Here is a 25249-nt window from a genome sequence, read left to right on the forward strand (position 1 = left end):
AGGCTTGGGGAAAAGATTTGTAATTTTGGTTACCATCTTTCCTACTGCTTCAAGGCAATTTTAATTACTTTTTAAAAGCAGTCTCTAAACTTGCATTTCCCCACATGAATTGTTGACCTTAACTTTCAAGGACAACTATGCTGACAGTGCTTACTCATCATAAGCAATAAATACATTTATTAAAAGATGGCTATTCAACTGTATTAGGATTAAGAGTAGTATCTTATTACTTTAGAATTGTCTTAAAAAATATGTTGGCAAATGTGGTTGCTTATATTGTAACTAGCTTTTTGTGATCCTTTCTAGGAGCCGCAAAAGTGTTTCTTTTTCCTTTATACCAAAACTCACAAATATAAAGACTATGTTGTCCAAGCAGAGGGTTCAAATAAATAAAGAAGCCTGGCTATACAATTGAAAGAGGTGGTAAAATAATGACAGTAATAATTTTTAAAAAGGGGTGTATGTGTACCCAGTTTAAAATTGTAAATGACCTTCCAAATAGGTATTTATTTTCATGATGGAATTTGAGGCCAGGTATGTGGCATTGTGGGATTTTTTTTAAGTAGGCTTTGTACTTTGCTACAACTGTCAAATCGTATGCAGCCAGAAGGAACTAATACAGAGATATCCAATGGGCAATGACTAAAGATGCATCCCTTTAGTCAATTTCCACCAATAGCAACATCTTGCACACTGTAGTACAATGTCACAATGAAGAGATTGACACTGATACAGCCAAGATCCAAAACATTTCCATCACAAAGTTGATTCCACATGTTGCCCATTTATAGCTATACTGACTTCTTACACACCATCATACCCTTCTTAACCCTGACAGCCACCAAACCTGTCCTCTAGTTCTATAATTTTGTGATTTCCAGAATGTTATGTAAGTGGAGCCATGCCATCAAAATGTAATCTTTAGGATTGCTTTTTTCACTCAGGATTATTCTCTGATGATTCATACTGATTGTTCTGTGTATCTCTAATGCATTCCTTTTCACTGCTAAGCAGTATTTCATGGCATGGGTATACCATAGTTTGTTTAACTAGTCACCCATTGAAGAACACTTGGGTTGTTTCCAGTTTGGGGCTAATGAGTGAATGTTTTGCTATAAATATTGGGTACAGGTTTTTGCATGAACATAAGTTTTCATTTCTCTGCGATCAACGCCCAGTAGTACAGTTACTAGGTTGTATGGCAGTTACACATTTAATTTTTCTTTTTTTCTTTCTTTCTTTCTTTTTTTTTTTTTTTTTTTAAGAAACTGGCCAACTGCCTTCCAGAGTCACTGCATGAGTGATCCAGTTTTTTCTCATCCTTGCTGGCAATTAGTTTTGTCATTTTAAAAAAAAAGTAGCTATTATAATAGGTTTGTAGTAATGTGTCATTGTGGAATTATCTATATTTTTCATGGCTAATGATGAACATGTTTTCATATGTTTATCTGCCATTTGTATATCCTATTCAGTGAAATATGACTCCATGTCTTTTGCCAATATTCTAATTGTATTGTTTAGAATTGTTTTACAGTTGAGTTTTGAGAAATATTTATATATTCTCAGTATTTATCCTTTCTCAGATATATGGTTTGTACACACATTCCTGTCTGTAGATTGTCCTTTAATCCTTTTAACAGGGTCATTTACCGTGTCAGAAGAATATATATACATATAAATATATATATACACACATATATTTATTTAAAGTAAATTAAGGAGTTTTTTGTTGTTTGTTTCTTTTTCCCTGTGGGTGTTCAATTGCTCCAATACCCTTTGTTGAAAATGCTGTCTTACCTCCATTGAATTGCTTTTGCACCTTTCTTAAAAATCAGTTGGACATAGCTGTGTGGGTATGTACCTGGGTTCTCTATTGTATCCATTAATATGTGTGTCTGTTTCTCCACCAACACCACACAGTATTGATTCCTGTGGCTCTATAAGTCTTAAGATTGGATAGATTCATTCCTCCCACTTTCTTCTTTTTTAAATAATTGTTTTAGCTATTCCAGTTCTTGTGCCTTTCTATATATACTGTTAAACAAACTTATCTATATCTACAAAAAATTTTGCTAAGATTTCATAGGAATTTCATTCAATCTGTATAACAATTTGGGGAGAATTGATATTTTAATTCTGTTGAGTCCTTCAATCCATGACACAATATGTCTCTCCATTTATTTAGATCTTCTATAATTTCTTTCATCAATGTTGTGTAGTTTGCACCACATAATTTCTATACATGTTTTGATAGCTTTGTATCTAAGTATTTCATTTTGTTAGTGATTCTAAATGGTTTGTGTTTTGATTTCCAGTGCCCATGTGTTCATTGCTAGTGTATTGAAATGCAATTGATTTTTACATTTTTATCTTATATCCTATGACTTCGAGGAACTTGCTTATATTAGTTTCTAGGAGTTTTCTTGTAGATTCCTTGAGATTTTTCTGCAGATGCAATCATGTCATCTGTAAACAGGGCAAGTTTTATGTATTTCTTTCTGATCTATATGCTTCTTACTTTCCTTTCTTGTGTTGTTGCACCATCTAGAAGTTCCAGCACCATGTTGAACAAGACTGGTGAGAGCAGACATCATTATCTCTTTGAATTCTCAGGGGAGATACTGTGACTAGAATTTTTTTAGCCTTTTAATACAATGAATTACATTCATTGCCTTTAAAATATTGAATTCTGAGTCTTGCATCCTCAGAATAAATCTCTTTTGTTCATGGTGCGTAATTGTGTTTATATATTACTGATTTTTTATTTGCTATCGTAAGGATTTTTTGCATCTATATACCAAGGGAATATTGGTCTTTAGCTTTCTTTTCTTTCTTTCTTTTGCTCTTTCTTTTTGTACTATCTTTGTCTTATTTAGTCATGAGGGTAATAAGTAGCTTCATAAAATAATTGGAAAATGATCCCCTTCCAATTTCCTGGAAGAGATGTTGTAGAACTGGTGTCAATTCCTTTTTAAACATTTGGTAGAATTCACCAGTGAAACCAGCTGAGCCTGTTCATTGTGTGTGTGTGTGTGTGTGTGTGTGTATCTGAGAGAGTTGTGACATTATAAATTCAATTTCATTAATAACTATAAAGTCATTCAAATGATCTATTTAATATTTCATATGAGATGAGTTGTCATATGAAATATTTGAGTTTTTTGAGAAGTTAGTCCATTTGTCAAAGTTACATTGTGTATAGATCTGTTTGTAGTACAATTACCTCTCAGCATCCATGGGGGATTGGTTCTGGGATGTCCCACAGATACTGAAATCCACAAATACTCAAGTCTCTTATATGAAATGGTAGATTTGCGTATAACCTATGCACATCCTTCTGTATGCTTTAAATCATCTCTAGATTACTTATAATACCTAACACAATGTAAATGCTATGTATAGTTTTATTATACTGTATTGATTTTTATTTGTATGTTTTTTTATTGTTGTATGGTTATTTTTTATTTTTCCCAAATATTTTTGATCCACAGTTGGTGGAATATGAGGCTGATTGAATCTGATGTGGCAAAACCCATGGATATGGTGGGCCAGCTATATTCTCTAATTATCTTGTTCATGTCTTCAGGGCCTGTAATGATACCTCCTGTTTTATTCCTGATGTGGATAATTTGTGTCTTCCATTTTTTCTTTGTCAGCCTTCCTAGAGGTTTGTCATTCTTATTGATCTTTTCAAGGAAACAACTTTTTAATTGTTTTTCTCTGTTGTTTTTCTGTTTTCAGTTTCATTGATTTGGGTCTTATGTTTATTATTCCCTCCCCTTTTTTGCATTGAGTATGTCTTTTTCTTCTTATTTTTTCATTGTTTTTGAAATGGGAGCTTATATTATTGATTTGAGGCTTTTTCTGTTGTCCAGTGTATGCATTTGCTTCTATAACCTTCCCTTTCATCACCGCTTTAACTGTATCCTGCAAATACTGATATTGTAGTTTCATTTTTATTCACTTTAATGTATATTTTGATTTTTTCCTTTAGAATTTCTTTCACCCATGGATTATTTAGAAGAGTGTTGTTTACTTTTCAAGTGTGTGGAGATTTTCTTCTTATTTTCTATTACTGATTCTAGTTTTATTCCATTGTTGTCAGGGAACATACTCTGTATGATTTCAATTCTTTAAAAATTTTTGAGGTATGTTTTATGATCCAAGATATGGTTTTATATTGATATACACTCCATGGCCACTTGAGAAAGATTTATAACCTGTTGTTGTTGGGAGGAGAATTCTGTAAACGCTGATTTATCTTGTTGGCTTATGGTGTTGTTGGGATCTTCTATATCCTTCCTGATTTTTCCAATTAAATATTCTATTAATTTTGAAGACCTGGGTGTTGAAAACTCAAATACAATTGTGCATTAAAATTTTTTTCAGTTATATCATTTTTCTGTTTCACATATTTTGCAGATATGTTTTTTGGGGTCATACATATTTAGAATTGCCACGTCCTCTTGGAAGATTTACCCTTTTATAATGCTCCTTTCTGTCTCTGGTAATTTCTTTGCCTGTAAGGTTCACTTTATCCAATATTAGTATAGTCAATCCTCCTTTCTTTTGATTGATGTTTGCATGATACCTTTTGTTTTGTTTTGTTTTATTTTCAATGTGCCTGGATTGTTATATATAAAATGACTTTCTTGGTGGAGCACGGTGGCTCATGCCTGTAATCCCAGCACTTTGGGAGGCTGAGGTGGGTAGGTCTCTTGGGTCCAGGAGTTCAAGACTAGCCTTGGCAACATGGCAAAATTCCATCTCCATAAAAAATACACAGATTATCCAGGCATGGTGGCACACGCTTGTAGTCCCAGCTACTCAGGAAGTTAAGACAGGGAGATCGCTTGTGTCTGGGAAGTCGAGGCTGCAGTGAGTTGTGATTGTGCCACTGCACTCCAGCCTAGGTGATAGAATGAGACCTTGTCAAAAAATAAAATGAAATAAAATAACTTTCTTATTGACACCATAGAGATGGGTCATGTTTTTAATTCACTTTGCCAGTCTTTGTCTTTTAATCAATATATTAAGACCATTTACATTTAAAAAAGCATTGCTATTTTAGGGCTTAAGTTTGCCCTTTTATTTTTAATTTTCTTTTTGTTCTCACATTCTCTGCACTTTTCGTATCTCTGTTTTATTTTTCCTACTTCCTTAGGGGTTACTGAACGGTTTATAGGGCTCCAGTTTTACTTACCTGTAATTTTGAGTACATCTCTTTGTATAGCTTTTGTAGTTGCTGCATTGTACGTATGTATCTTATCACAGTCTACTCCTTTCATCATTTTACTAGTTTGAATAAAGTGTGGAAGCCTTCCCTTCCTTTACATTCTCTGACCCTCCCCTATTTATAATATAACTTATTAAATATATTCTCTACATACATTTAGAATCATATCCCAGAGTGTTTTAATTTTTGCTTCAACTATCAAAAAATTCTTAAAAACTCAAAAGGAGAAAGTTTATTACATTTGCTCATATTTTTGCTTTCCACATTCTCGCTAACTCTTGGTGTTCCAAGATTCCTCCTTTTATGGTTTCCTTTCTATTTAGAGAACTAACTCTTTAGCTATTTTTAAAAATAGGTCTACTGGTGACCAAGTCTCTTAATTGTCCTCCATCTGATAATTTCTTGAACTTTATTTCATTCCAGAAGGATATTTTCATTGGATGTAGGATTCTAGTTTGAAGATTCTTTTATTTCAGTACTTGAAAAATGTTTGCTACTTTCTAATGACCTCCATGGTTTCTGATAATAAGTCCACTTTCATTCAGATCATTTGCCCCTATAGATCAGTTGTATTGTTTTTTCTCACCCTTTCATTATTTTTTCACTGCCTTTAGTTTTCATAAGTTTGACTATGGATTCAATTGGATTTGTCCTGCATGGGACTCACTCAGCTTTTTGAATAGGTATTTTATGCCTTTTGCAAAGTTGGGATATATTCAGCTACATTTTCCGCGCTTTTCCAGCCCCTCCTTCTTTCTCCTCCTGGGACTCTGATGACATGAACATTAGGTATTTTATCATCACCCTACAGGTCCCTAAGTTAGTTAGTTAGTTTCTTTCTTTCTATCTTTCTTCCTTCCCTTCTTCCCTTCTTCCTTTCTTTCTTTCTTTTTCTTTCTTTCCTTCCTTCCTTTCCTTCCTTCCTTCCTTCCTTCCTTCCTTCCTTCCTTCCTTCCTTCCTTCCTTCCTTCTTTCTTCTGTTGTATATATCGGGGTAATTTCTCCTTCCTTCCTTCCTTCCTTCCTTCCTTCCTTCTTCTGTTGTATATATTGGGGTAATTTCTACTGATTATTTGCAAGTTCTCTCATTCTTGTCTTTTTGCCTCCTCTTTGCTGTTAAGTCAATCTACCATCTATCAAGAGTTTTGTTTTGTTTTGGGTTATTGTATATTTCAGTTCTGAAATTTTCACTGGGGTCTTCTTTACATCTTCTATTTGGTTCCTGAGAATTTCTATTTCTTTGATGAGACTTTCTGTTTTCCATTTGTTTCAAGTGTGCCCATAATTGTCCATTGAAGCAATTTCATGATGGCTGCTTATATCAGACAATGCTGACATCTTTGTCATCTCAGCGTTGGCATCTATTGAATGCGTTTTTCCTTTCAGCTTAAGAACTTCCTGGATTTTGGTATGACAAGTGATTTTTTACTGAAACCTGGACATTTGGGATATCATGTTATGAGACTCTGGCTCTTACTTAAACCTTCTATTTTAGCTGATTTTCTCTGACATTGCTGTTGACAGAGGAAGGAGGAACCTACCTCATTACTGCCAAATTCCCTGCTCAGCTTCTGTCAACATTCAAAGGCAGGGAGTTTCTTCTCAGACGCCAAGGGGGAAGCCAACCCAGGGGGTAGAGGAATGGAAGTTCTGGCTCCCCATGAGACACGCAGCGATACCTCTCTGGGTGGTAGGAGTAGGAATGCTTCAGCACTGCACTACATGGCATCCGCTGACACCATAGGGGCAAGAGGACTCACCACAGAAGGATGGTGAAAAGTTCTGACTCTCCTAAACATTCTTCCACACCACTCCAGTGGAGAAGGGGAAGAGTGCCTTGTTTATGCTCAGTGGGGGTGGACGACAGCACCCTGTAAAGAGGAGAGCTTCACTATTTCCTGGAAGGGGCTGAAAGTCCTGGCTCTCCTGTACTGTTGTTGAGGTTGGTGTCTACTTGCAGCCTCATTTTCATGGAAGGGCAAGCTTTCCACTTGGTCTTTGCTTGTGAAGATTGGGGTGGGGCCACAGTTGGTTTCCATGGTGTGTGGCTGGAGTAGGGTAGTCATTGTCTCAACATTTTCTTTCTTGTGAGCCTGCCCCTTTTCATAGTCCTTTGGCTATATAGGAGGCTCACTTTTGTTGTCTGTGCCCATTGAGATCTCTGGGTTGCCAGCTCCATGTCTGGGATATCTATATCTATCTGTCTGTCTATCTATCTGTCTGTCTGTCTATCTATCTATCTATCTATCTATCTATCTATCTATCTATCATCTATCTATCTATCTGTCATCTATCTAATTTCTTTTTGCCATATATATGGCAAAAAGAAACCCCCGGGAACTCACCACTGTTGTTCCTTGGGTCCTGAGGGCCCTTATTGTTCTTCTCTTCTTTCTACTTTTCATAATCTTACGTGTTTTATATATAATGTTCAGGGCTTTTAGCTGTACCTTGTAGGGAAAATAGGGAAAAGTATGTCTATTCCATCTTTCTGGAAGCAGACATTTATAGTCTGCCTGATTTTTAAAGATAAGAATCCAGATTTTCATATATAATTCTTCCATTTTGTCTTTTAATACTGACAATCATTTTTTTTTTTTTTTGAGATGGAGTCTCACTCTGTTGCCCAGGCTGGAGTGCAGTGGTACGATCCTGGCTCACTGCCACCTCTGCTTTCCGGGTTCAAGCAATTCTCTTCCTCAGCATCTTGAGTAGCTGGGATTACAGGCACCTGCCACCATGCCTGGCTTTTTTTTTTTTTTTTTTTGTATTTTTAGTAGAGACGGGATTTCATCATCTTGGCCAGGCTGGTCTTGAACCCCTAACCTCGTTATCCACCCTCCTCGACCTCCCAAAGTGTTGGGATTATAGACGTGAGCCACCGCACCAGGCTGACAATCAGTTTTTAAGTAACAGGCAGGCAAAATGCAAAATGTCTATTTGCCAACAGTCTGTGAGCTCTGCCTAGCTCCTTAAGAAATTTAGTTTCTCTGACTGAGATTTGTGAATTTTTACCTCATTATATATAATTTTCCATCATTTATCCAGAGGTGATATTGCTGACAAACTTAACTATCAAGGGCAGAGCCAAGAAAGAGAAATTTATCAGGAAAAGATCTCTGAGCAACCACATTAGATGTCAAAATGTCCAAACACTAAAGTTCTTGAACTTTATTAATAGGTTATAAGCCTTGCAGCCGGGCACAGTGGCTCACGCCTGTAATCCCAGTACTTTGGGAAGCCGAGGCGAGCAGATCACCTGAGGTCAGGAGTTCAAGACCAGCCTGGCCAACGTGGTGAAACCCCGTCTCTACTAAAAATACAAGAAATTAGCCAAGTGTGGTGGTGGGTACCTGTAATCCCAGCTACTTGGGAGGCTGAGGCAGGAGAATCGCTTGAATCCGGGAGGCAGAGGATGCAGTGAGCTGAGATCACGCCTCTGCACTCCAACCTGGGCAGCAAGAGCAAAACTCCATCTCAAAAAAAAAAAAAAAAAAAAAAAAAAAAAAAAAAGTTATAAGCCTTTAAGCTCCAACTCTGAGCATGATTTAAAAAATAAAATAAAAGCACACACACGCATACATACACATATGTAGAAAGTCAGTCTACTTTCCCAAGCACAATGCAAATTAGAGAAGATAGGATTTCATGAGTCAGGAACACTGAAGATATTGAAATTAAAAACTAACAGTGAAGCAAGAGAGAAGAAAATCATCAAATTGACTCAAAATACTCAACTCCCCATAAAACCACCTGTGGCTCCTCAGTGTTGGTACACAGTCTTATATTCTTTTAGTAGATGCTGAAAGTCTTCCTTTATTGGAGCCTAGCTTAAGAATTTGGATTTATTATTAGAACTGTGAGTTTCAGGGATTTATATCATCATCTTCCTCCTCTGTCTTATGCAAGTCTGTAACTCCTTAGCTAAGAAAAAAACATTTTTAAAATCATTCAGAGGAGAATAAAAACTAATTTTAATTGAGCCCCTATGATGTGTTAGATAGTATATTAGGAATTTTACCACCATGTATATTTTAATTTTTACAAAAACTCTGTGGAGTAGATACTATTATTTTCTACAAAAACTCTGTGAAGTAGATACTATTATTTTCTATTTCAACTGATTGAGAAACTGAGTTCAAAAGACTAGGAATAATTTTGACAAGGACTCTGCCTCACCAGTGGTCATGGTAGGACTGGCATCCAATTAAGACTTCAATGGCCATGTTCTTAAATAACCTACAGATTCCAAAATGTTGAAACTGCATGTTAGAAGTTAGGGAAGGGGATTTGGGCATCTAGTAATTGCCTTAATGTGGAGACACTTGAACTGGCTATGCCACAGCAAAAACTGACATGCAAAAACACTACTTAATGTCCTCTAAGCAGGTCCTGGGGTCATGACTCTCAAAGGCACTTCTGAACTTGCTGAGTGAGAGACTCCAGAGTCCAGCAAGCTAGCTACTGCTTGTACTTTCTTATGAGCAACTGAGGCAGCACCAAGACTGTGCTTGAAGATCATAATATTCGTACCCTCTTTTTCTTTTTTTTTTTGAGATGGAGTTTCACACTTGTTGTCCAGGCTGGAGTGCAATGGCAGATCTCAGCTCACTGCAACCTCTGCCTCCTGGGTTCCAACAATTCTCCTGCCTCAGCCTCCCAAGTAGCTGTGATGATAGGTGCCCGTCACCAGGCCCAGCTAACTTTTTTTTGTATTTTCAGTAGAGACGGGGTTTCACTATGTTGGCCAGGCTAGTCTTGAACTCCTAACCTCAATCCACCCACCTCGGCCTCCCAAAGTTACAGACATGAGCCACTGCGCCCAGCCAATCGTACCCTCTTTTTCATTGCCAATTGTCAAACAAAATTGTCCACAATTACAGGCAATATTTGATAAAGTGTACACGTAGTATAGATTGGGGGAGGGGGTCCCTGAGATCTAGAAGAACTCCTGGTGTGAAAAAACAAGGGAGGGGCTACTTGGCTTCTGGTGTCTGCAGGCAAATGTCATCCACATGGCTGTGCATAGCTATCTTATTATAGTGTGGTAAAATAGCCAAGGAAGAGCAGAGGGGTTCAAAACTATAGATCTGCTCCCCAAGTATTTCCTGACATATTGAGGAGTCAGTGAGCAACAGTAGCCTGGAGAAAAATCATTGCCCTGGCTCTGGGTTGCATTTTCCATTTTAATTAAAATTCGTATTTGTCCATTCTGTCCAGGTCCTGGCCCTGTGGTCTATGCTATTTTGCATGGCAAATGAAATCAATAAGAGCCTATGATTTGGAACTTGGAGGTGCCTAAGCATTTTGGTCATATTTGCTAAGCAGAAGGCGAGTGTTTTCTGAGTGATGTTTGGCATACACTTCCAGTCTGAGGGTGTCAAATGCCAGACTGTGGGGCTCCCTGGTTGCCAGTTCATATGTTAGAGAGGTTCCTTCCCTTCAGCTTTCCTACTGTACTTGGTAATCTTCCTCATTTTTTTTTTTCTGTTCTATAGTGGGTATCCCAGCAATGAAGGTGACAGAATGGCTTGGGGTGATTATCAGGTGGCTGTGCCAGTAAGACTGCCTGTCAGCAGTTATCATGTTGGTGGGTGACTAGGCAGAAGAAGTAACCAGGTGTGTCCAAGACACAGATCTGCAAGGGAGCAAAAACTGGGAGTTTGCCAAAAGCTCGTTGAAGAAATTGGAGAAAGATGGTTTGCATGTCGAGAACAACTTTTATTCTTATTCTCCAGACAAAGCTAGGAAATGTTATGTTAGTTGAATGTGACTTGGTATCACTACAAAGTATTAATAGCACATATTTATGCCTTATGCTCAAATCTGCTGCTGCACCTTTCTTTGCCTTTTGTTTATTTTTTCTTTTGGAGGGGGGGTGGTATTTGTTTTCTACCCAAGCCTTCTATAGCATAGAGAGAATGTAATTAAAGAAGGATAAGATCAATTTGGCTTTGAATTGCTTCATAGTAAGATCTTGCATTAGAGTGACAGACTGATCATGTCATCTGTACATACAAAAAAATCTAAAGATGAGTATTTGTTGTTACTATTTTTTTCCAAATCTATTAAATTAAACAGCAAGAAAATTAATTTACTGTATCGAGTTCTTCTATTTAGGCTGATTGTTTAGTTTACATTAAACTTTTGCAAAAGAAATTGTGCAGGGCTGACCAAGGCTGCATGTTCATGTTTTCGTCTGAGTCAGAGCATGAATCAGAACTGAAGGCAGCATTTCTTGTAATCACAGTCTTGGGTTTTTTCTTCTATGTTTTCAGGTGGCAAAGTGACAAGTGCCAAAACTCAGGCCTGACTTTTCTGAAAACATCAGCATTCTGCCATATCTGGAGTAATGGATGTAAAGGACCGGCGACACCGCTCTTTGACCAGAGGACGCTGTGGCAAAGAGTGTCGCTACACAAGCTCCTCTCTGGACAGTGAGGACTGCCGCGTGCCCACACAGAAATCCTACAGCTCCAGTGAGACTCTGAAGGCCTATGACCATGACAGCAGGATGCACTATGGAAACCGAGTCACAGACCTCGTCCACCGGGAGTCAGATGAGTTTCCTAGACAAGGTTTGTAGGGTTTCCCCTGCTGATTTGCTCTCAACTGTCTAACTTACTTGATTTACATGGTTGATGGCTGCTTTTGGAGATCCAGCATGGTGGTTTTTGACAGATGTACCCTACAGCAGACCCTTGGTTCCATAAAGAACATTCCTAACACCATGGTGAATCTCTATCCTGAGAAACCTAAGATTATATGTGGTTTCTCAAAACTATTCTCCTCACAGTCCACTTACAAGCCTCAAATTTCTATTCCTTTTCCCATTGGGTTTCTCACTTAGATTCTCCTTGAACAAATGGTGTATCTTGGTTAAAACATCTTTGAAATAGTGTATAATAATACACCCTTTTCCCTCTACTAAAATATGATGTTAATTCTGAGTTATACGTTTCTCTTTTTGTGTTTCAGAGCATGGGTGGCCACATGTATGTTATTTTCCAGTTCCACTGATGTAATTATCCCTCCTACTTTCCCCAAGTCTTAATTTTCCTTTTCTTATACTGTTTTGATTTCTTTTGGGAGGAGAATATTTTTCTCCCAAGCACTAACAGTTGGCACTCTCTTCATGTCCAATATTTATAAAGAGTTCTGTTATCACTTCTCGAGGGTTGCTGTAAATGCATCAACACGTAGAATAAAGCAAAGCAGTGCTGAGAGGTGGTGTGACAAAGCTCACTCTCTAGCTCCATGTCTTACTAGTCCCAGCCTCACCGTGTGTGCGCTTTACATTGATGGCTCAGCAAAATTACAAGCAAATGCACAAAACTGTACCGGATGCCTCGGGAAGGGTCACTCTGCCGGCGCCAAAGGGCTAAGCCCTGCTCTGCTAGGTTATTGCCTCATTTGTTTTATAACACTGATTCTTTATTTCTTGTTCCATGTCCTTGGGAGTAAATGTTGCAATGGGTTTAATTTCTAATGAAATAACTTAGCTTGGAATTCTAGTCCTGGTTTCTCAGCTTCCTTAAACTACTTTTTACTATTTTTTATTTATTACAAAATGTGCGTGTGTGTATATATGTTATTAATTAGCACTATGCCCACGGTTTATAAATCTACAATCCAGAGGTTGTTGTAGATAACATCTTTTTATACACTCCTGGTTTACCCTAGCTTCAGCTTTTATATTTAACATAGGATTGAAAAAATAAATCAACAGAGAAACTGTTAGAATTGTGTTTCCATTTCCATTATAACTCTTGCAGGATACAATTTTTATTTAATCTTCCTTCTTATTTTCTGAGTTATCTTCATGTAAATGAAACACATGCTGATCCTCCTCCATGAGAAAATGGGGGCAGAGGCTGCTTGAAAATTGCTCTGGATCAAATGCCTTTGATCTGTAACTTCAACAAGTGTTTTTGCTTTGTTAAGTCCTCACCGTTCCCCAAATTGCAGGTAGTGGCAATTGGAAAAAAAAATATGAAGAATCATGGCTTAATTAACTGAGAGAGAGCTTACATTTCCAATATAATAAAATTGGGACACCTCTCCGTTGTTTCCCAGAGCTGCACTAACACGAGACTCAGATATTTTGAAAGGTGATGCACGTTCAACGTGGTTGAAAGCCTTTCATTTTCTGCTGTAGTTTTTGTCTCATTTACGTTGTTCCTGCATACGTTTTTGTGTCTCATAATTCTGTGCTGAAATGTTCACTCTTCTTCCTAAGTCTTATTAAAAGTGCATCCTGGCTTCTGGATCATTGTGCACTGAGATGTAGATTCCAGATGATTGTTGAATTGTAGATCGGCCTGTCACCTTTTCCTTTATTAATATTTACATAAAATAAAACCAAGGACTGGGATTTTATTTTCAAATATACCTTTATTCTTCCTGTTTAGTCTTGTTCCCCTCCATTGATAATAATGGAGGTTGCTTGGCCATATCAAACTCATAGCTTTGCAATTAACAATTCACACATGCCGCATGTTGTTATTGAGCCCATATTTGTTTGTATAATGTGTTTGCATGAATTAAAAACTGTGCAGGCCAAAAGTAGAAATAAAAAGCATCAGAAGGTATTTGCATATGCAAGTGCAATTCCTTCTGAAGACATCTATGAATTTATGCATGAAAATGTAGTCAGAGTCTGAGTGGATCTACTTTGATGGGTTCTAAAATTGAACTCCGCAGGAAGTAAATAAGCACATATTTAAGGAGAGGAGGAACAGGAGAGACAATCTGGCAAGCAGTACATTCAACTTGAAACTTAGCCACTACAGACAGGGTTAAAATAAATTTTACACTCAGTAATAACAATAATTTTTTTAAATGTCATGCATTTCCCATTTTATTTTCTTATTCATGAAATCAAAGAGCAGGATCATCTCCGTACTTATTAGCCTAGAGGTACATTAACAAGGATCATAGTGGGATCATCTCCTGCAGTATTCTTATTTAAAACCCAAGACACTGATCATAAAACAAACACACTTCTCACATACAACCAAGTTTTGCAAACACAGTTGGATGACTCTACAGATGCTCAGGGTGGAAAAGAATTGCCAGCCAGCGAAAGTGATGGGGGCCCAGAGTCAGATCTTGTCCAGTTACCCCAGCTGGCCCATTCAAGTATCAAATGCAAGAACCTGCCATCTCCCAGCAGGAGAAATGAGCCAGATGTTCCCATGAGAAGTTTACGGAAGCTCGGTCAAATTGTGCCCATCTTTGCTTGCTTTCAACACAGAATCCTCCTCTGCCTTCTTCTATTGTGGCTTCTTCTCTTGAGTATGCAAATCACCTGTCTGGCCTCTATTATGCTGGATCCTCCTGGTGTGAAGGAAGAAAATTGCTGACCTTCGGTCTGTGGCCACTGGAGTAATTAGTAATTAGTAAATGACTAATCCTGCACTAAATAGCATCCTAGTGGTCTGAGAGCTAATGCACCTGACAAAAGTGAGCAGTGGTCTGATCCCTGGTCAGACCCAGCCCTAGTCCAACCTGTGAAATAGATGCCACTTTGAATAATGAAGGTCGGCCAAGTTCCCAGGCAGTTTGTACAAGCTTGTCTTTTTTTTTGGACCCCGGAGTTAGGGTGAAGAGCAATGTGATATACAAGACATTCTCCTGGGGCTTAGGAGTCTAGAGTTGGACGTGAATTCTGCTTTTGCATGTGTATGTGCCTGGGACTCTGCTCTGCATTCTGTGTTTCATCAGGATTACTACATGGTTTTCAGGTATATTAAACAAACAACAATAATAACAATGACAAAGGAATAATGGCGAACAGGCGGGCGCGGTGGCTCACACCTGTAATCCCAGCACTTTGGGAGGCCGAGGTGGGCGGATCACGAGGTCAAGAGATGGAGACCATCCTAGCTAACATGGTGAAACGCTGTCTCTACTAAAAATACAAAAAATTGGTCGGGCGCGGTGGCGGGCGCCTGTAGTCCCAGCTACTCAGCAGGCTGAGGCAGGAGAATGGCGTGAACCTGGGAGGCGGAGTTTGCAGTGAGCCGAGATCGCGCCACTGCACTCCAGCCTGGGCGATAGAGCGAGACTCCGTCTCAAAAAAAAAAAAAAAAAAAAAAAAAAAGAAAAAGAAAAGAATAATGGCGAACATTTGTTGAGTAGTTTGTGTCAGGAGCCAATCTGAGCATTTTGCTTGCATTAACTCAGTTAATGCTCACAACAGCTTTGCGAGGTGGATACTATCACTCCCTTGTTTACTTATTAGGAAACTGAGTCAGAGAGAGATTAAATAAGTCATCCAAGTTGAAAACATGGAAAGAGCCGGAGATAGGCTTCAAACCTAAGGGGCTGTATTCAAGACCTGTGTTTTAAACCAATGTGTTTCATCACGTCCCAAAAAAATAAGTAAACAAAACAAAAATATCTTTAAATCCTTAGTCAAAGGCTGGGAAGGATCTATGAAATTCACTTTCTAAGCCTTTTAAGAATCCATACCTTTAAATCTTTCTTAATGATACAGGAACTGTAGTTAATAGTATTGATTGAACATATAATGTTCACCACCAGCTCCCAGCCCTGCTGATCTAATTCCTGTTCTCATCCATTCACCTCCATCTCACGATCATTCCTGACTCTCCAGAGGCATTCCTGCCTACAATACCTCTCTACCAACCACCACTGTAGGAAAACGTTTCGACTGTAGGGATGTGTACCGGGCTGTCAGCGCTGATTCTATGCCCTCCCTTATGGTCATCACCTTTTTGCACAAACTCTCAACCTGGAACACTAACCAAGAAAGGTGTCACTATCTAAATGATATTGCTCAGGTAAGCAGAACTGACTTGTTTCTGTGCTAACCAAGACCCAGTGGGCCAGAGAGTTCAGCCAGCCCTCTTATTCCTCAAAGAGTGCTTCTTTCCAGTTAGCAGTTCAATTCTCTCGAGAGGGGGCCAAGATTGAATTCTTTCTCTGTACCTCAGGCTGGCTGTCTAGGTCAAGGTCGAAGAAAAAATTGGGGGAAGATTGAATTTTTGAAAGTATGCTTGCATCAGTTCTCTCAATCAGTTAAAGCAAAGAAATAAATCCTACCGACTATTTGATGTGCTTTAAAAAGCATGTAAACAAAAATCAACACACATACACATTTTAGGCTAGGTTTGGTTTTGGTACTCCATAAACTAATTCTTGCTCCTATGATCTTTAAAATAATGTGGGCAATAACTTTTGCTCTGTATGATTTGGCGTAATGTACATTTAAACAGTGTTAATGAGCTGAAAACTCATGAACCACTAGTAAGCTAGAGTATTACCTGCAATGATTCAATTAACTTATATAATAATTGTAGGAATACTTTGGAAATTGTAAATATTTCTTTCTATGCCTTTGTCTTAAAATAGCCATTTTTCCACTATACCTAAATAATAATTAAAAGGTTCTAGTTTGAAAACCTCAGCACTTTAATTTACCTACAAAGAATACCTTGTAGATGTTAGTAAAGTTCAAGAGTTTCTGTGGTCAATATTTTGAAGGCTGAAATGTACCTTGAGAAGATTGCTTTCCATTTATTTTCCCACTTCCAGGTAGGACTTCTTTTCATAACTCAACTAAGAATAACACAATGCCTTCTAGTCTTTGGTTGTATTGTTTTTTCTTTTTAAAAAAATATCCTTAGAAAAAGAGAATCTACAACCTTTCAATGTTATCTTTTTGCTGGATAACTTGAATCCTTGTTGTTTTATATGGGAGGCATATGTGAAAAGAGTAATGAATGAAGACTCTGGAGTTCAACTTTGTCCATATCCCAGTGCTGATGGGTACCGTTAGTGTGATCTTGATCAAATTCTAGAACATAGACTGAGTCTTATTTTCTCCATTTGTAAAAGCTCTACCATATATAGGTATTGGGTTTATTTCTTACAATTGTGTATTTATTATGATCTGGACATTATCTTTCTTTTAATAAGTGCTAGTAGTTATCATTACAGTTATTGTCACTTTAACCCTACTACCAGCAGAAGTGGCGATCACTTGCTCTCCAACCCTAATAATACTTTGGTGCAACAGAAATTTTTCTTTCCTCTTGATTTGTTTCCCGTGACTTGCAAAAATTCTGACATTTTCAAACTCAGAACTTTTTTCCAGCTTGTTCATAGAGTGTGTCTGACTCTCTATCCACCATACATTTCTTTCCCAAAGATGAACATAACTCATACATTATTTTCCTATTTTTAGACAGGAATGAAAGATACTATCTAACAACTGTCAACTGATGCCAACACACTGTAAGAGAGTTGCTAGTGAGACAATTTTACAAGTCAAAAAAAAAAAATAGATTGGAAAAACTGCTCTAAGGTAGCGTCATAGGATACAAGCACTTTTTTTAAGTGTGCATTTTATGGCATGTAAATCCATACATATTTCAGAAATGAGTTTAATTAAGAGTAGATTTAATCCATATAAATGTTGGATAAAATTAATCCATTTTCACCCCTTTATGGGCAATAATTTGGAGTCTATGTCAGAGAGTCAATGTTGTGGATTTTCATCATTGATGCTTGCTACCCTTCTACGAATATGTCTATATTTTTCAATAACTTTAGCCATTTGGCAACTATCTTCATGTTTGCCCAACTCTTATCCTCCCAGTAATTATCTATTGTCAATTCTGTGTTCAACTTTGTATTTAACTTTCTTTGAATTACCTTCCTTTTCCTGCTCTTTCTCGGTGGAAATTCCCCAGAGTTTCACCCTAATCCTATACTCTTCTTCTCCATGGCACTTTCTTTAGAACACTCTTATTCATATGACTTCAGTGGCCACTATTTCTGCTTCTGAAAACTTTTTCATTTACAAACAATAGTATCCCAGTCCAAATTAGCTTACTTGAAAGGGTAATGTTTTGGCAGACATCACCAGTAATCTAAGAATGCATCTGCCCTCACACTTATCATCTCTCACAAGATTCTCATTCTCATATATTGGCTTTATTCTTCGGAGAGATCTCTTTGAAGATGTCTGCTGATTACCCCCACTCTCACATTTTCTCATTTGGTAACATCACTGGAAAGAGTCCCTTGTTTATATATATGGTTGGGGTTTATTTTGCTGTTTTCAGCAGAATATTCTCCAGGTAGATATTCAGGCTGGCCTGGCATGGGACATATGCTGATGATACCTATATCTACCATTTTATGGCTGTAGCTGGCCACATCTTGGATGTAGGTTTATCCTGTGCTTGGAGATAGCTTACAGTGAGTGCCTCCTAAACCTGATGGAATGAATTCCGCACAGGAAAGAAAGACTCTGATAGCTGCAGTAGACTGTAAACACTAACTGGCCTGATAACAAATGCTCCTAATGCTAGTGAGGCTGAAGTTTAAGGCTTCCTTTCTGTAGTCTATCTAAGCTGTATTGGTCCATTCTCACACTGCTAATAAAGACATACCTGAGACTGGGTAATTTATAAGGAAAAAGAGGTTTAATGGACTTACAGTTCCACATGGCTGGGAGGCCTCACAATCATGGTAGAAGGCAAAGGAGGAGCAAAGGCACATCTTACATGGCGGCAGGGAAGAGCACCTGTACAGAGGAACTGCCCTTCATAAAACCATCAAATCTCATGAGACTTATTCACTATCATGAGAACAGCATGGGAAAAACTTACCCCCATGATTCAATTACCTCCCACCAGGTCCCTCCCATCACACATGAGGATTATGGGAGCTACAATTCAAGATGAGATTTGAGTGGGGACACAGCCAAACCATATTATAAGCTTCACATCCACTTTGCTACTGGGCCTTGGAATATTTTATCTTTACATATCCAAGTGGGAAATTTAATTGTCTTTCCCTCAAAATTTGTTTCCGTTTTTCATTTCTCAGCTTTGGGGAATGGTATCACAGCCTTGCATTTTAGATAAAGTCTCCCAAGCCTCTTTTTTCTTGATTCTTTATATTGATGTTTACCACATCACACCTATTATTCCTGCTTCATTTATCTCAGTTTCAAGTTTCTCATTCCATGGGCAGCTTCCAATATTTCAACACTGGACAATTGCTTGAGCATTTCAATCGCCTCCTTCCCTAATTCTTTCCTCTGGCATGTTTTCCATAACATGGATAGTTTTGAGTTTTTAAAACACGGCCTTATTTTTCCCACTTCCCTCAAACTGATTCAAAAATATTTCACGGGTTCCTAAAAGGCAACTGCAATTTGTGGGACACAACAATAAAAAAAGGTAAACATGGTTTCTAACCTCACAGAACTTGGCAGTTTTAAATGGTAAGATATAACAGATATCTAACTAGGTACCATATAAAAAACACTACAAAAGGGATAATATTGGATGGTTTTGGAGAGACCTCTAACCCAGATTTGTGTCCAGAATGGCATCCCAGAAATTGTGGCATTCCTGCACACATTTGAGGGATGGGGAGGAGGTTGGACAATCAAAGAGGCAAGACAGTGTTCAGGCAAGAGTCATGGCATGTGCAAAGGCCCAGAGGTGACTACATTTTGTTGTTCCAAGGATGTCAAAGAAGTGTAGGTTGGATGAGCTAGAGTGGCAGAGAGAGACAGTCATGAAGACATTTCAGGGAGACAGTGCTGGTTTCAGCTTGTGGAGAGAGGAAAGATGGTCAGTTAGAGGTTGTGTCTTCATCTAAGCAAGGGAGCCTGGTGGCCTGAACTAGGATAGCAGAGATTGTTTGAGAAATGTTATTGAGATAAAAAGAGTGTTGGCTTTTTTGTTTGTTTGTTTGTTTTAAGGCAGAGTTTCACTCTTGTTGCCCAGGCTGGAGTGCAATGGTGCAATCTCTGCTCACAGCAACCTCCACCTCCCAGGTTCAAGCGATTCTCCTGCCTCAGCCTCCCAAGTAGCTGGCATTACAGGGATGCGTCACCATGTCCGGCTAATTTTTTTTTTTTTTTTTTTTTTGTATTTTTTAGTAGAGACGGGGTTTCTCCATGTTGGTCAGGCTGTTCTCGAACTCCTGATCTTAGGTGATCCACCCGCCTCGGGCTTCCAAAGTGCTGGGATTACAGGCATGAGCCACTGCACCTGGCCCCTGATTGTTGGCTTTTTAGGATACCTTAAAAGTGGAGGCAGATATACTGTTCTGAGACTCCTGGGCATTGACTGTTTTTTTCTCTTGGAAAGAGAATATTGCCTTTCTGATGCTGAGTTTACTTAAAGAGCCAGGAAAGGTCAACGCTTGCAAATAACCCCTTAAGTGGAAGTACATAGATTGTTAGTTCAGGTTCTTCTGGAATGTTGGACATAAACCTAAGTATAAAAAATGTAGTGTTGCAACAAAAATTTGGATTTTTTTTTAATTTGTTAGATTCCTGCCTATGCAAAGGGTAGCACCAGCTACAGAGCACTTCATATGGATCCCAGGCAAGGAAAAAATAGAGAAGAGATTATGCTGCATCTGCCCCTTCTCTGTGTGGACCATGATACCATTGTTTGTTCTCTATCATGGACTAAATAAATCAGAGACTCTAAGTAGATGTGAGTTCTGTGTGTGTGTGTGTGTGTTCAACTGAGTGTGTGTTTTATCCCTGCCAATGGTAACTTTATTTGCAAAGCTGAGTATGTTTGGAAGATAGAAACAATACTTTCTTGCAACTGATGGGGTAAGCAGGCTAAGCGAAAAAAGAAAAGTCAAGGACATCCCTGAAGTTTTTGGTTATGGCAACTGACAAGATGTTACCATCAATCACCAGGGCTTGAGACAGAGGATGGCCTGGTTTGTGGGTTAGATGGGATAGGTAACTGTCAACCTTTTGAATTGGAGGTATCCTGTAGGCTCTCCATGTGCAGATGTCTAATAGGCTGTGGCTGTCCAGTCTTGAAATTCTGGAGAGAGGCTTGAGCTGGATAAAGATTTAGCAGTTGACAGCTAATAATTTCATGGGACTTGGTATGATCATCTGAGAAAAAAATGTACAAGGAAGAGAAATAAGAAGTTCACATGACAGTGCAGGTACTCAAGGAATAGAAAGGGGAAGAAAATCCTGTGAAACAAGTGGGGGAAAAAAAAGAACACCTTACTTTCCTTTACATGTGCTATTCACTCAGTGCAAACTTGACCTGTCATTCCACAGGGCGAGTTTTATTCCCCATCCCACCACTCAGAGTTGACCTCCTTTATGTCCCCTAAATCAGAGGCCACAAAATTAAGGTACATAGGACATATTTGGCCCCTAGATAGGTTTTATTTGGCCTATGGATTTCTTTAGAATTTTGAATCAAGTGCCAGTCTATTCACATTTCAGTTTGCCACAGGCCCCGTTTCTGCCCTCTGTCTTACACCAGTCCTATTCCTTTCAGGCCTTTATTTTATATGCCAAACCTCTGAAAGCTCTCACAATTGCAAAAATATCACGGATCTTCCTATGCCTATTTTTTTCTTGTGGAATACCTCTCTGCCTATTGCAAATCTATTCATCCCACAGGGTGTGACCTGTGGTTCACGTCTTTGGTGAAGCTTTCTGCCCTCTGAATTTTTATAGCCCTTAATGGGTTGTTATTGTTGTTATTATTCTCTTGATGAGTGACTCAGCATACATAGCACATGGATTCTATGACTCCTATGAATAGGGAAATAAAAAAAGGGCTCTGCAGTTTTGTGCTCTGACTCATAGATGCAACTACTAGGGAATTTGCTCTTTTTAGTGGCTTGTTTCCTGTTCTAATGAGAAAAATGGAAAGCACAGCTCAGAAACAGACTCTACTTAGAAAATGTGGATGGTATGTCTGTCCAGCATGACAATATCAAATCTCACATTTTGAAATGCCAACTTACAAGTTTTCTGCCATTTACTCTGACACTAGCATGTTGAGTTGCACTAACAGTTCCTTTTTCTGATTATTGGTGATGCAATATTATCAGCTTTTCTTGGCTGGTGCCACATGTTGCAATTAAGTCTCTGCAGCTGTCTACTCTGCGGTATGTATAGGAGGGCTTTGGTGCATATGTGATCTGTGCAGGGATGCCTTTCTGACCAGAACCTTTGGGAAAACTGCACAGTGAGAGACGGAAGAATTGCCAGGATCAGCCTTACCATGCTTTACAATCTGTGTCCAGGAGTGGCGATGCCCCACCCACTGATGAATCATCACACTGATATTATCAAAGGAGACATTACATTTTCAATGTCATGTTTTAGGTTTATAATTTAATTTTCAGCTCTGGCAATTCCAGAAGCATCCCTAGGGACATATGAAGAGGAAGGGGCTAGCGTGTACTCGAAATGAATACATGTTCATTTCTTGAGCACCTTAATTGGCATGCACATCTCACAAGCTCCCTTTTTCTCTGCTGCAGCCAAACTCTCTCACACCACCAAGTTACTCAATATTCCTCCTGCACTGACTGCCTTCCTTTCCACTCAACCTCAAGTCAGATCTACTTTAGTAATAAATCTCTGCTGGGAATGATCAGAACAAATACTGAGTGTGCACCACAATATTAAAAATAAGTGTAACATAGACTTATTTAATAAGGTCCAACAGACTTTTATAACATTTGGAATATTTTACCAAAGTTACTATCAGCATTATGTTTAATGCATTTTCTCCAAGACAGAAAAATCTTTTCAAGAATGAGGGGGGAAAAGAAAAAAACACAAAACACAGAGAAAAGTCAGATGGGCTCTGATGCATTCTCACTCAACTAAATCTGTGATTCTCCTTCCTTTCCCAGATCTTTCTCTTCGGCCAGACCCACAAAATGTGAAGCCTCTTTGTGTTCACCCTGATTTATGAATAGTCGGCACTGGGCAATTGCGGTCCCAGTGGGATACATTTCAGTTTAAAAATAGTCTGAAGCACTTTCTTTCAAATTCCCACATGTCCACTGCCACCTCATAATATGTGCTTCTCCTTCTGTCCTTGTGCAGTTAAAGTCGGATCCATGTACGGGGAATGAAAGCACTGAATTTGTTTGTAGCACTTTGAACCAAAATGGTGAATTTATTTAGAGAGTAGTTCCAGAGAGTTAAATTAGTTTCAATGGACGTATTGGCTGCAACTGGAACACTGATGGAAGGGAGGCATACTACTTTAATGTCCTCAAAAAAAAAAAAAAAGAAAGAAAGAAAATAAATAAATAAAATCCAGTCAACTGCAGGATAAGTATCCATAGGCCAAACAAATCCCTCTCAAAATGACTGCAAGTTCAGGTGACACCAACAGCTGTCAAAAGACCCCTGTTTGCCTGTCAGCTTTGGGTTCAAATTCTTCCTAGTTTACAGTGACATTTCATTTAATGCTTGCACTCCGACTCCATTTGTCTGCGCTGCAAAAGCTCTGCAAAGAGCTGACCCAGTTAACACTTTCTGCTTCACAAACCCAGAGACTGAACAGCAGGGAGGCTACAGCAAAGTGCTGAGTTGTCCTAGCTGAGCAGTAAGGGGACAATGACTGTGGCCACAATCCATGTCATTTTTGTTTCTAGACCAGTGGTGACTCATTGGACTCTCCTGGGCAGTTCTGAAAAGTCTGCATGTCCTAGTCTCACCCAAGACCAATTAAATCCCAATCTGTGGCAGGGAGGACCCAGGCATCAGCATTTTTTAAAACCATATCTTTATATAAATAAAATGTCTCAAGGGATTTGAGTGCAAAAGGACATACTCTATAGAATATAATATTTCTTTGGTAACTGATGACATTTCAAGCTTACAGGACCTCATACTTAGCATAGTGACTTAGAATCTCACTTTTCACTCAGAAGCTCCTAATAGAGTCTTTTGATTCTTCAGGGGTTTAGGTTAATAAATGCAATGTAACCGAAGCTCATTATGGAGTGTTTCTAAACCACTATCGAGTAATCATTTGCTGGTGTATTAGGCATTGCAAGCCCTTGGTGCCATAGTCCATCTCCTTGTTTCTGAGTCAGAAGAAGCAGGTGGACTGATTCTTCTGGCACCCCTGCTTCTCAGCCCACATTGTGTCAAACATTAAAAGTGAGGTTTTAATTTGAGTGCCTGGCTTGGAATGTAACAGGTAACAATTGATTATGTTAATTGATCCAACGTCTTCAAAGTCAAAGCAGTAATGATGAATCTGGACCTACTATTGGAAGAAAATGATCAAGTTACATTTATGTTGAAAGATGAAGTCAACATAAATGTTGTAGGGAAAGATTCTGTTAAAATAGTGGGTTTCATGCGCGTCCATGTGAAGAGACCACCAAACAGGCTTTGTGTGAGCAACAAGGCTGTTTATTTCACCTGGGTGCAGGCGGGCTGAGTCTGAAAAGAGAGTCAGCAAAGGGAGATAGGGGTGGGGCCATTTTATAAGATTTGGGTAGGTAAAGGAAAATTACAGTCAAAGGGGGGTTTTTCTCTGGTGGGCTGGAGTGGGGGTCACAAGGTGCTCAGTAGGGGAGCTTTTGAGCCAGGATGAGCCAGGAGAAGGAATTTCACAAGATAATGTCATCAGTTAAGGCAGGAACAGGCCATTTTCATTTCTTTTGTGGTGGAATGTCATCAGTTAAGGCGGGAACCGGCCATCTGGATGTGTACGTGCAGGTCACAGGGGATATGATGGCTTAGCTTGGGCTCAGAGGCCTGACATTCCTGTCTTCTTATATTAATAAGAAAAATAAAATGAAATAGTGGTAAAATGTTGGGGAAAATTTTTGGGGGTGGCATGGAGAGATAATGGGCGATGTTTCTCAGGGCTGCTTCGAGCGGGATTGGGGCGGCGTGGGAACTTAGAGTGGGAGAGATTAAGCTGAAGGAAGATTTTGTGTTAAGGGGTGATATTGTGGGGTTGTTAGAAGAAACATTTGTCATTTAGAATTATTGGTGATGGCCTGGATATGGTTTTGTATGAACTGAAAAACTAAATGGGGCTGGGTGCGGTGGCTCACGCCTGTAATCCCAGCACTTCGGGAGGCCGAGGGGGGGCGGATCACAAGGTCAGGAGATTGAGACCATCCTGGCTAACACGGTGAAACCCCTTCTTTACTAAAAATACAAAAAGTTAGCCGGGCGAGGTGGCGGGCGCCTGAAGT

General features: G+C 38.9%; 1 protein-coding gene across 12 annotated transcripts in view; it reads left to right on the forward strand.

Annotated features, from left to right (window-relative positions):
- The window catches only part of TENM2 (teneurin transmembrane protein 2), a 3953434-nt gene that overhangs the window by 2966650 nt on the left and 961535 nt on the right, over positions 1-25249 (forward strand). For all 12 annotated transcript variants that reach the window (XM_054685270.2, XM_054685273.2, XM_054685274.2 and 9 more), the window contains one exon: positions 11515-11814. In XM_054685270.2, coding sequence (XP_054541245.1) covers positions 11589-11814 — 226 coding nt within the window. In that variant the 5' untranslated portion in view covers positions 11515-11588. The remainder of the gene's footprint in view (positions 1-11514; positions 11815-25249) is intronic.

The sequence above is a fragment of the Pan troglodytes genome, chromosome 4 (genome assembly GCF_028858775.2).
Source record: "Pan troglodytes isolate AG18354 chromosome 4, NHGRI_mPanTro3-v2.0_pri, whole genome shotgun sequence".
Taxonomy (NCBI): Eukaryota; Metazoa; Chordata; class Mammalia; order Primates; family Hominidae; genus Pan; species Pan troglodytes.